General features: G+C 44.0%; 1 protein-coding gene across 1 annotated transcript; it reads right to left on the bottom strand.

Moving 5' to 3' along the window:
- Nucleotides 1-1,256: 1,256 nt before the first annotated feature.
- Nucleotides 1,257-6,088, bottom strand: LOC308145588 (NLR family CARD domain-containing protein 3-like; the record flags this gene model as incomplete). Its single annotated transcript, XM_080517053.1, has 7 exons — nucleotides 1,257-1,777; nucleotides 1,861-1,907; nucleotides 2,270-2,437; nucleotides 2,512-2,685; nucleotides 2,767-2,928; nucleotides 3,149-4,940; nucleotides 6,043-6,088. The coding sequence occupies 7 exons, from the start codon at nucleotides 6,086-6,088 to the stop codon at nucleotides 1,257-1,259; spliced, it is 2,910 nt and encodes a 969-aa protein (XP_080373179.1).
- Between the last annotated feature and the right edge of the window lie 6,203 nt (nucleotides 6,089-12,291).

Raw genomic sequence — 12,291 nt, 5'->3', positions numbered from 1 at the left:
TTATGTGAGATACTTTTAACAATAGTGATCGGAGCAAAGGCCATGACTTGATTTTGTACAGTTAAATTCCTGAAGATTATCATCAACCTGCTGCTTCTTCCATGTAACTACGTAATGCACCTTTATACATTATTCTTTTTAATATTGAGATAAGATATATAAAGACGCCCCCCCTAACATTGGCTCATACTCAATTAAACCAGCATTAACTCCTGCTTCACTTTTCCACTGCAGGATCTCGTCTGAGGGTCAAAGCACACGATGCAGCCGCCATGCATCCTGCTTCTAATACATATTCATCTTTTTAATTCAACACTTGGCTCCAGCTGCAGTTTTGAAGATGCCCTGACCCAGTCGCCTCGCCGTCACACTTCCACTCGCATCAAACTCCCTCATAACCCGAACACGTGTCCGTCTCCCTGCTCTGAAAATTTGATCGCTCTTGCCAACAGGTTCCATTAGAAAGTGATCAAGTGTGAGTGTTCATGATGTCATGGCTGACCGGTGTATTGAGTGAAACCTCTGGAGGCTTCAATCCACTGCTTTAACTCCCGGAGGACGACAGTCCTCTCTAATACACCCACTAGATTCTGATGTATTACAGCATGAAGATGTGTAAAAAATAATATCCAGTGTGGAACCACAATCCAACACCTAAGATGATCCTTTGAGGCCTTTTTGCAGAGAAGTGTTGAATGCAGAGTCGATGTGCCGCGTATTTCTGATGCATACAGGCTTCAACACAGGCGAATCTAATAAATAATAAAGCTTTAAAAAAAAAAACAAGAAAAAGTGGTGTAAGTCAAACTTGGCATGGCACGATTGTGAGTTTGGTTAACGTTCATTAGATTAAAAATAACTTTTAATGAAGTTGGTAAAGGTGAAGTAGCTTCAGTCACTGTTTAGACAGAGGAAATGCCTGTTGCAGCACAATATATTGTAAATGTGTCTTAATGTAAATATCAACATTTTGATGTGTTGTGCCTTCGTACTCTGGATATCAACAAAATATATATCCTATCAGATCTAGAATTACTTTTTTTTTTTTACAAAAAGCCCCAAAATCACAACAACATAATCAAGAAATTGCTCAACATCAGGAAACAGTAGATGCACATGTGATCGAAACGGATCCCAAAAATTTACAAAGCATGATAAAAAAAAAAAAAAGGGTTGAATAGTGAGCATTGTAACTGGGTCAGCGTGTCTCGTGTCTCTGATGTGGCTGAAATAAGAGGAACGCTAACTGACCCTCGTCAGCTCAGGTAGACAGTGGAGTCCACCCAGCCCAGGTGGAACCCCGGGTACACCGGCTCGGTGAAGTCGGTGCGGAAGGTGTGCAGGAGGGTCAGAGTTCCGCAGGAGAGCCTGTAGAAGGACAACGTCCCCGCCGGCCAGTCCAGGAACACTCCCACCTTGTCGGAGACGGGCGCGGCGGTCACGGGCGTGCTGACGCCGTTGTGCAAAGCCTTGTAGCCGTCTTTGTTGCAGTTAACGCCCCAGGAGAACTCGTTGCGGCCCAACCAGCAGTCGTGACCTTCTCCCTTCCTGCTCATCCGTCTGTAGGCGACGCCGACGAAGGCCCGGCCGCTCCACTCCGCCTCCCAGTAGCAGCGCCCCGTCAGGCCCTCCTTGCACAACACCTGCGCCCAGAAATCGAACCTCTCGGGGCGATCGGGGTACGGCTGCGGGGTCCAACGATTTCCTCTCCTGTTCCCTTCAGACAGTGAGATGTCTTCGTGGGCTGTGTCTGGGTCCAGGGTGAGTTTCTGGGCATCTGGGTGAGTCGGGGGAAATAAAGAGGTGAGTACTTTGTGATGCACTTCAGGAGATCAGGAGGATTCATGTTTGATTTCTCACATTTCCTTGGACCTGGCCGCATCCTGCATTCACCACACTGCTCCATGCTTGAAGGGAAGACAGAAAAGTTTTTTTTGCGCTACATACAGGAGACGAGGATTCAAATCTGGTTTTGAACCCAGGGGTTTGCGGCCCGTGACTCATGTGGCTCTTCGGCTCCTCTGTCGCAGCTTCCTGAAGCTTTTCAACAATATGTTGTGTAACTTTTGTTTTCATTTTATTTGCATTTCACACTGATTTTCAAACATGGTCTAATTTTTAAGGTAAAAACATCTAAAGGTCAAACCGATAAGAGTGCTCACCGCTATGCCACTTTACGAGCTGGTAAGAAATATAACCTAATGGATCACATGTTGTTGAGAGTTAGGGGTGTATATAAGTGAAATGTTCCAGTTAAGAGCGTTTCTACCTGAGTCTCTCCAGGCAGCAGCGGGGCTCCTCCAGCAGAGTAGAAAGCAGCGTCAGGCCCAAGTCTCCGGGGTGGTTGTAACTCAGGTCCAGTTCAGTCAGACAAGACCCCATCAGGGCAGAAGCCAGGAAGATGCAGCCCTCTTCTGAAACGCTACACAATGACAGACTGAAGAGACACCCGGGTGTTTGTTGTGGTAGATGCTGAGTTTGCGTGTCGGATCTGCATGTGATCACAATTACCTGAGCGTTTCCAGTTTACATTGAGGACTCTCCACTCCAGTGGCGAGCTTTATTACTCCTGCATCTTGGAGGTCATTGTCAGCGAGGTCCAGCAGCTTCAGTCGGCACGGGGCGGAACTGATAATTGACACCAGAGCGTTTGAGCTGTGCTCTGTCAGGCCACAGCTCCTCAGTCTGAACAAACAACGACACGAATGCTACGCATTACTTGTTCTCAGTTTTCTTCAAGTGAACAGAGAGAAACAAATGTAAGACCTGAGTGTCTCCACTTTGCTCTTCTTCAGGCCACTTGAGAGCTTCGTCAGTCCTGCATCTTTCAGGTTGTTGTGACTCAAGTCCAGCTCTCGGAGGTGACACGAGCTGATGGCAGTGGCAAGCTCTGCACAGCAGGTCAGAGTGAGCTTACAAGCATTTAGTCTGCAAGAGGGAACACACAATGGTAAGAATTTGGTGGATTATTTTGTATGTGTAATAATGCTTCTTGGCAACAATTCAAAATAATTGGAAAGCCTCTTGGTTTCCTTTTTAAATGGAGACACCCAGGAGCTCTAATTTTCATTAAACCTGTGGCCCAAGTTTATTTTCTAAAGTCCTTTTTTCCTCATCTCAACAATGATCCCCTCCATGAACTACTTACTTTGCCACTCGAGCTGTTTTTACCACGGGCAGCAGCCTCAGGAGACCCTCCTCTGACCTGGAGTAGTTTCTGAGCTCAAACACACTGAGGTCCTCCTCTGACGTCAGCAGCACAAAGACCAGCGTGGCCCACTGGGCGGGTGAAAGGTCGGCTTTGTTCAGGCTGCCGGTGCCGACGTAGCTCTGGATCTCCTTCGTTAGGGAGTCGTCGTTCAGCTCGTTGAGACAGTGGAAGAGATTGAGGCATCTGTCTGGGGACGGGTTGGCCCTGATCCTGTCCTTGATGTGATTGATGATCTCTCGTCTGGTCTTCTGGTGCGTTCTGTCGCTGGTCATTAGATGCTTCAACAGAGTCTGATTGGACTCCAGCGACAGGCCCAGGAGGAAGCGGAGAAAGATGTCAAAGTGTCCATTCTCACACCTCAAGGCCTTTTCGACCGCCTCTTTGTACAGGATGAGCTCTGACGATTCTCGGAACAGGAAACGTCGCGAGGCAGACGACCTCTTCACGAGGACGTTGACGTTGTCGTTGTGGAACGTGAGGAAGACGTACAGCGCGGCGAAGAACTCCTGAACGCTCAGATGCACAAAGCAAAACATCTTCTCCTCGCACAGGGTCATCATCTCCTGATTGAAGACCTCTGTGTAGATTCCGGAAAACATGGACGCCTGCGCTGCTTTTATACCGTTCATGGCGAGGTCTCTCTCGTAGAAGATCAGGTGGCCTCTCTCCAGCTCTTTGAAGGCCAGTTTGCCCAGAGACAGGAGGCTCTGTCTCACATTTTCAGCGTTTGACTCTCGTCTTCCTGGCAGCCTTTTCTTCATGTTCTCCACGTACAGGCACAGGAAGTGTATGTACATTTGAGTGAGAGTCTTCGGCATGTCTTTACTGTCCTCGGTCGAGAGTTTCTTCACCAGGACGCTCGCTGCCATCCAGCAGAAGACCGGTATGTGACACATGATGTGAAGACTCCTGCAGGACTTCACGTGGGCGATCACACGAGTGGCCAGTCGGCCGTCACCGATCTTCCTCCTGAAATATTCGTCCTTCTGCTGGTTGTTGAACCCTCTCACCTCAGTCACGAGATCGATATACTCGTCGGGGATCTGGCTTGAAGCCACCGGCCGCGACGTGATCCAGACGAGAGCCAAGGGAAGCAGCTTTCCTCTGATGAGGTTGGTCAGCAGCACGGCCATCTTTGTTGGCTGCTTTACGTCCGACATTATTTCACTTTGGTTGAAGTCTAAAGATATCCGACTCTCGTCGAGACCGTCCAGGATTAAGAGTATATTCTTGTTCACGTTAGCGAAGATTTCTGCGTCTTTAATCTCAGGGAAAAAGACACTGAGAAGCTCCACCAGACTTAAGTCTTTCTTTCTCATCAGGTTCAACTCTCGGAACGAGAGCGGAAATACAAATTCTAAGTTTGTATTTGCCGTCTCCTCTGCCCAGTCCAGGGTGAATTTATTGGCCGACACAGTTTTTCCGATGCCGGCCACTCCCCTCGTGACCACAGTCCTTACGGGAAAGTCTCGTCCAGATAGGGGCGCAAACAGGTGATTGCAGTGGATCGATTTCTCCCCAGTGACACGGCTCCTGGACGTCGACTCAATCTGCCTCACCTCATGCTCTTTGTTGACTTCATTACTTCCCCCCTCCGTGATGTAGACCTCCGTGTAAATTTGATTGAGAGACGCTCTGCTTGCTTCTGACCGCATCCCCTCCAGCAAGTGACTGAACTTTCTTTTCAGAGTAAGTTTCAGTTTCTTCTGACATTCTGCAACCTTATCAACTGAAACAAATAGCGCGCACACGGTTTATTTCTAGGCTTTATTTTTGAGTTTCGGCAATCAAGATATGATGATAATGCTTTAGAGCAATAAGCCGAGAAAAAAAGTACTCAAAGTACTCACTCTGTGGCTGCAGAGTACCACAGGATTCTGTCCTGTCACAATGTAGTCCTTCTTGAGGTGAAACAACAGACCCTGCTGAGGAGGGAAACGTGTAGATGAGCCCAAACCGATGTTTTATTGAAGCCCTATAAATCCAGAATATCTACCTTGGTTTGTTGAGGTGATATTGATGCTAAAGTTGGTTATGTGTGAACCAACGATGGATGGACAAACCACATTGCTGCCACCCTGGGCGATGTAGGTGGGATGGTACACCGCCGTCTGAATCGAGGGAACTGGCTCAGAGTAAAAACCGCAAAGCTCATTTCAGCAGTTTCTTACACAAACTCAGCACAGAGGAAATAAATGCAAAAAGCCAAAAAGTGCTGACTGAAACCATTCTGATGCTTTGTTGCATTATTAGTTTTAGCTGTAGTTTACGTTATTGTGTAGAAACTAATTAAATGCTTTTATGTCCTTTAAAACAATTCAATGACTTGACTCAATATAGTTTTAAGGCATTTTAGTGCTTATTTCAATAGAATTTTGAATTGAACATGATTAAATTGAGTAGAACCAAGCTGAATAGATTTAAATAAAATGTATCTCAGTTTAATTGATTTTAACAGAATTTAATTCAATTATTATATCCAATTCAAATGTTTTTTTTAATCATTAGTTGATTGATTGTGGCTCACAGTGTTAAATGGTGCAACTACAAAAACGTTTATATTTTTAGTTTTATCAGTGAATATTTAGGAACTCCACTGTTACTACATTAATAGATGTTCATTTTATTTTATTGGCTTCCATGTTTGCCTGCATTTATAATGATTCTGCTAAATCACCTAAATACAATTTTAATGAACACACAAGCATCGCAGACTTTTCAAAAAAAGTTTATAAAGTATTTACCCACAACATTTCATTTGAAGCCAAACTCTCCTGATTTTGCTCATGAAAACCCGTCAAAGTCAAATTTCTTGACCCAAAACGTCTTACCTTTCAGGATCTCCTCTGTTTTATCAGCAACACGTATTTCTTCCATTTTCCGTGCAGTTCAGTTATCCTCATGCATTTCCATCATTATGACCTGAGCTCACAGATTCACAGATTTGATGCTGGCCTACTGTACAGAACAAACAGCTTTCTTTCAAATCAAAGTATGTTGGCGTAGAAGTTAAGCATGCAAAAAAACCACAAAAAAAACATGCTCGCAGTGCATGCACAGCCACAACTGATTCTCACAAGTACAGAAGTGCTGTTCGAAGACATTTCCTTCCTGTGCGATGCTGAAGAAAACAAGAAGTGGTAAGTTTTGCATCTGCAGACTGACAAGATCCTCAAACTAGTTAGTTTCATTTGCTAGAAATTATCTCCTTCAAGAAAATCAGGATTTATTTAAACTTTCTCTTCTGTCCAATCAGGCTGATTTATTTATCAGAAAATAATACATGTTCTAATAATTTAAAAAACAAGAGTATTTTATATCATAGTGCTGCAAAAATGTTGAGCGGTGTGTGTGTGTGTGTGTGTGTGTGTGTGTGTGTGTGTGTGTGTGTGTGTGTGTGTAAGTCAATCTGTATTTGCATTTATCATCAGCTGGTATTGGCTTGAACCCTGTGACCCTCAAATATAACAGCTGGATGTTTGACATCTGTGTTTATAATCTTTTTCAGTATACAGTATTACATTACAAGGTCACACAATGATATAATGGTTGGCATGGGTTTCTGTTGTTTTTGTTTGTTGTTTTCTTTTCCTCCAGGAACTACGGTTTTCTCCCACAATCCCAAAACATGCTTTGAGGGTTAATTAGAATGACTGTAGGTGTGTACATGAATGTATGGTTGTTTGGTTGTTTGTGATTCTGTTTGAAATGCGATTGCCTCCACCAATAGTCAGGTGGGAGGTTGGGTCCTGGATGGATGGATGGATGGATGGATGGATGGATGGATGGATGGATGGATGGATGGATGGATGGATTGTTTTTGTGACACCTGCCCATAAATGTCAAAAATGTTTGAAAAAGTTCAGAAAACATCTCATTTTCGTGGATCAAGGAACCACTACTGAAAATTCCAGATTCGCGTTTCAATTTTTTTCATTTTTTTTTTTACTTTACATCAAGTCTCCCCGTCAGTAATAATGTAATTACTTTACAGACTCATACTAAAACATGGGGTTTAGCTCATAAATAAAACACATGATCAGTGCACAAGTGTGTCTTTAAGTCCCTGTCAGCAAGTGTGGCTTTATTCTTGTACATTGGAAATGAAGTGAAAAGTAGGTTATCATATAATTTTTGGGTAAAACGTGTGTGAAATAATGCACCATTGCTCAAATCTTTAATAAAATAATATGTAACATTAAGATGCTGTTCTCTTCAACTTCACCAGCTGAAAGTCCTCCAAGCTGCAACTGAGCCTGTTGAACACAGGGTGGAAGCAAAATCCAAGATTTACTGCAAACACCAGTTATGACAGTAGAAGTGATCAGCTCAATTTAACAACTGTTAATCTGAGAAGGTGGGAGGCCTCATGGACGGAAACCCATCAGTTTCCCTTCAGCGACGACGCACATGTAGTGAAAACACACTTATTCAACCACATGTATGATTCAGGTGCTGTGTGTGTGTGTGTGTGTGTGTGTGTGTGTGTGTGTGTGTGTGTGTGTGTGTGTGTGTGTGTGTGTGTGTGTGTGTGTGTGTGTGTGTGTGTGGGTGTGTATGAAGCTGGCGGAAACTGAAAGTCAAGATGCAGAAAAGACTGTGTGATGAAGTGGAACGAAGAACAAGTGAGAACTGAAACCTGGCCTGTTGAATTTGCTCTGTTAAGGTACAAGTAACTTAATGTTGTTACAGTAATGCACATTTGCACCGACAAGATTGATTAAATTTGATATAATCAACTGTACAAATGTGATTTGATGAGCACATTTAACTAATCCAAAACGTTTTAATGTAATCATGTTGGTGTGATTTAATCTGACTTAGACAATGGCAAACTGTTATATTGATCAATGTCCTAATATTTGACTAAGGTTTTGTGTTTTTTGACTTTAGGGCTATGTACAAGTTAATATTTTGCTTTTTATATTTACATATAGGCCTGTAGTGTGTTTGATTTGTGTTAGCTGATAAAAAAAAATATATTTAAATTGTTTAAATTGCTCGATTTCATTATTTTAGCCTCTTAATGAAAATCGTTATTTATATTTTTAAATGTGCAGCCGATGTGAATTTCACAAATGTAGCATGATAAATGGTGAATGTAAACAGAAATAATTTAATTGATTGAAGTTGCTGCAACTTTAATAACCTAATATGTACAACACATGTGTAATTTAATTGATTAAGACATTGTAACACAGCTATTTCCCGGTATAACCATGCAATTTCAAGGTTCTATATGTATTTAACTAATATATGCTGCTCAACCAATGCAAATTATATGCAAGTGTAATTTAAGCCACATTGTGTGCAGAGGTTTTATTGGTTGATATCAGTTGTCCTTCTGTGTGAATCTGATTGTGTGTGACTGTGTGTCTCTTTGAGTTTGCTCAGTGACGGACTGACGACCGGTCAGGGTCGAACAAGTCTTTGTCCCAGGGTATGCTGGGATCTGTTCCAGGCCCCCATGACCCGTGGTTGGATAAAAAATGAAGATGCATCTTACTGTGTTGCAATATAAAAAAAACATTTAAAAAAATCTGATGTAAATTGTACATTTGAACTTTCCCCTTTCATAATTTTTTGCAGGAAGATTAAAGCTTGCACTTCGCGCTCAATCAGAGTCATTTAGCTAATGCTCCTGGATGGAGTTTTGATATGAAATAGTGTACAGTTCAAATGGATTGGCAATCAGAGGCTCAATTTTCCGGAGTGCACTCCAGCAGTGGAGGAGATGCCCCGCTTCGGACGACTAAAATCTGTGACCATCAAGAACGAGAGCGGAGCACACGTTGTCTCTGATTCCTTTTCTCTTTTTTTATTTTCCTGTCTCATCATGTTTCAGAATCCGACCATTATTTATTCATCCCGTCCGAGCTGACTGAGCATGCTGGCATTTCATCTGCGACACCCTGCTTTTTCGCCCGTTGCAGCGACGTGCTCTGACACCCGGGCGCTGCACCACACAGACGCGACTGTCAATGACAGCCTTGCTGAACAGTTGGAGGTCAGTGGCCGTGGCCGTGGGGCATCACGACAGTATCCGCTGAAGGAAGAGAGAGTGTTACTCATTCGCTTCCCCCAGTCAGATTATTCCTCCAGTGGAGAATGGGAGTGTCATGACTCAGCTCTTGGCCCTTTCCACCATCTCAGTTGTGATGATGTAACAGATGGCATATCCACCCTCATTAGTCACAATTAAAAAAAAAAAAAAATGTTAAAAAGATATTTTAAAAAAACAACAAACCACATTATACCTAAATGCATTGCAACAACTGAAGCTCTGACTGCAACGCTTGGTCCAGTTTTGATCCAAACGCAGCTTTTCTTGAGCCTCTGACGTCTCCTGCAAAACAGAAATGGGATATTTTGGCTCTGCAGCTCACGCCGCAGGATGGCATTTGCTCCAAAATCAACTTCTTCTGGCTCTGCGAAGTCAGACGACGAGGACCACTCGACGTGCTTGTGCAGCTAATGATTCACCGGTTCACTATTTGCTCGGTCTGCAACGTGCGCAGACATTTTAACGAGAGAGGCGTCCACGCCGTGGCACGACGTCCCCCGTTCAATCACCGCTCAGTTCGAACCATGTGACCGTAATTATCCCCTCGCCGTTTTCTCCCCGAGCTCGGGACGTGATGGCATGGCTGTGACATTTCGGAGACATTTATACTGTTTGGTTATTTGGGGGGGGGGTTTCACTGCAAGGGGGTGACACGGGAACACTGAGGGAAGTTAACATAAATAGCTACCACCTTCATTCTCTCTCTCTTTTTAAAAACATTTTTTTTATTATTATCATCCCAAAAAACCAAGCGGGAAGTCAGCTGGTGGTCTGGAGACACCGAGCCCACGCACACTAGGTGCATGAGATAGATTTGAGGGGAAGAAGGTGGCGATTGAACTGGCAGCGATGGGACAATGATATTAATACAAAACTCTGAAAAAAAAGGGAAAAAAATCCTCTCAGTTTTCAACTGAAATCATCCTACTTTCTCTTCTCTCTGCTCTCCCTCCTCTTCCCTCCTCTGCTCCTCCGTCGCTCATGAAGCCGGCAAGGCGTAGTGTGTGGTTGGTGTGAGATAACAAAGGCTGAGGAGTTCAACATTATATAACTTCTGTGGAGGCTGAGGAGGTGGAGGAAGAGGAGGAGAGGCAGCAGGGTTAGCACGTAGGAAAAGGAGGGCAGGAGAGGGCCAGTAGCCTACGTTGCAGCGCTCATTTGTCTTCCACATAACACACAAACACACACACACACACACACACACACACACACACACACACACACACACACACACACACACACACACACACACACACACACACACACACACACACACACACACACACACACACACACACACACACACACACACACACACACATGCTGGCCTCCGTTTTCCAGCTCTCCATCGCCGATTCAGTCGGCTACACTTGCAGATATACGGCCTCATAATATTTGAACTTTTCAGTGTTTTCAGCTCTGTGTTCCCACGCTCACAACCACGCACCAAGATTCTCAAGTGAAATCACCATTTTGCTTTCTCTCTCTCGCTCTCCCTCCCTCTCTCTCTCTCTCTCTCTCTCTCTCTCTCTCTCTCTCTCTCTCGCTCCCTGACAATGTCTCTGTGCTGTATATTGCTGTCCCACCTCTGAGCTGTAGTGCTGAGCAGGCAGCTGCGCACACACTGGGCCTCTAACTGTAACTCTCGTGCTCCAAGGCTCCGTCCAGCCCCACCCGCCTGTCCTCCGATGGCCTCCCACTCATGCCACATTAAACATTTAGTGAGGCACTCTGGAGCTGTGTGACACCATCTTTTAGCACCGCCAAGTTAACAGCCCTCACACTGTGGTTTAAAAAAAAAACAACAAAAAAAAAACAAAAAAGCATAGGTGCATGCTTGTCGGTGGGAACCCGATACAGCGGTCACAGTCTTTCCGCTGCCCATCCTGTTCTCATTTATGCAGCTCTCAACCGCATCGGCAAAATCAGTGACTCAGAAAGACCTCCTGTGTTCAGAGTAAGATCTGCATTAATCAATATCGATCCCCTGAGTGTGTTTGTCTGTATGTACTTATGCTTGCCAGTGTGTGTGTGTGTGTGCGTGTGTGTGTGTGTCACGGCCAGCCTTTGCTGCAGTGAGGTGTGACCCAGCGCTGGGTGGATCCCAACCAGTGCAGTGAAAATCTACTGGGATCCTCGTTTCCAATCTGAGACGAGGCAGGAACTGGACGTCAAAGCTGCTTTCTCACTCGTGTTTTAACGACGTGAACCGTGTAGCTTCTAAAATTCTAGGGGTGGGTGGTGGTGGTGGGGGGGGGGGGGGGGGGGGTTGGATGGGACATGGGGTCAGCACCTCCCTCCTTTGGGAAAACAGGAACTTACTTCAGTCATGGTTCGTTATGAGCAAAACAATATTCTTTGTAATTACGTGAAAATATGCATTGAACGCACTTCGTGTCAGTTCATAATGAAATTTAAAGGATTTTTCGTCTCTTCAACTGGCTAACAGTGGTTTAGTCTGCAGGCTTGCACCATAAACATTTCTATGCTTCAACATTTTAAAATCAGTTTATTATAGCTGATCTGATAATATAGCAACTCTGAAACAAAAATGGTTTAAAATTCCCCAAAAGACACCCTTCCTAGTGAAAATAAAACCAATGGGCCCTAAAGATTGCAGGTACATTATTGAGCACTTCTGTTAAACCCGATTTAATCATCACGGTAAATATGACGAAACTTTGTTGAGTTTGTAAATCATACTGTCACATGCAGTAGTATTCTGTGAACAGTGTTCATGCAGAAATGTACATATTATTGTATAAACTAGGAATGGGGGTGTTGCTCTGCCAAAGCATGTTCATGCTATATTGGAAAATAACTCATATGTCTATAATCACCACAATTCTTTTTAATATTCTGGTATTGTCTTCAATTTGCCTAATAAAAGGATTACGTTCCTTGTTATATAAGCTCCATTGTGGCATACACAGCTAGACCAGCAGCCTCACACAATCCACTTTAGTGTAAATGTTTTTAACATTTCGGCAGCAGTTTTTTTTAACTCTGCCCACAA

The sequence above is a fragment of the Blennius ocellaris genome (assembly GCF_963422515.1).
Source record: "Blennius ocellaris genome assembly, chromosome: 21".
Taxonomy (NCBI): Eukaryota; Metazoa; Chordata; class Actinopteri; order Blenniiformes; family Blenniidae; genus Blennius; species Blennius ocellaris.
This window is presented reverse-complemented; position numbering and strand designations above follow the sequence as displayed.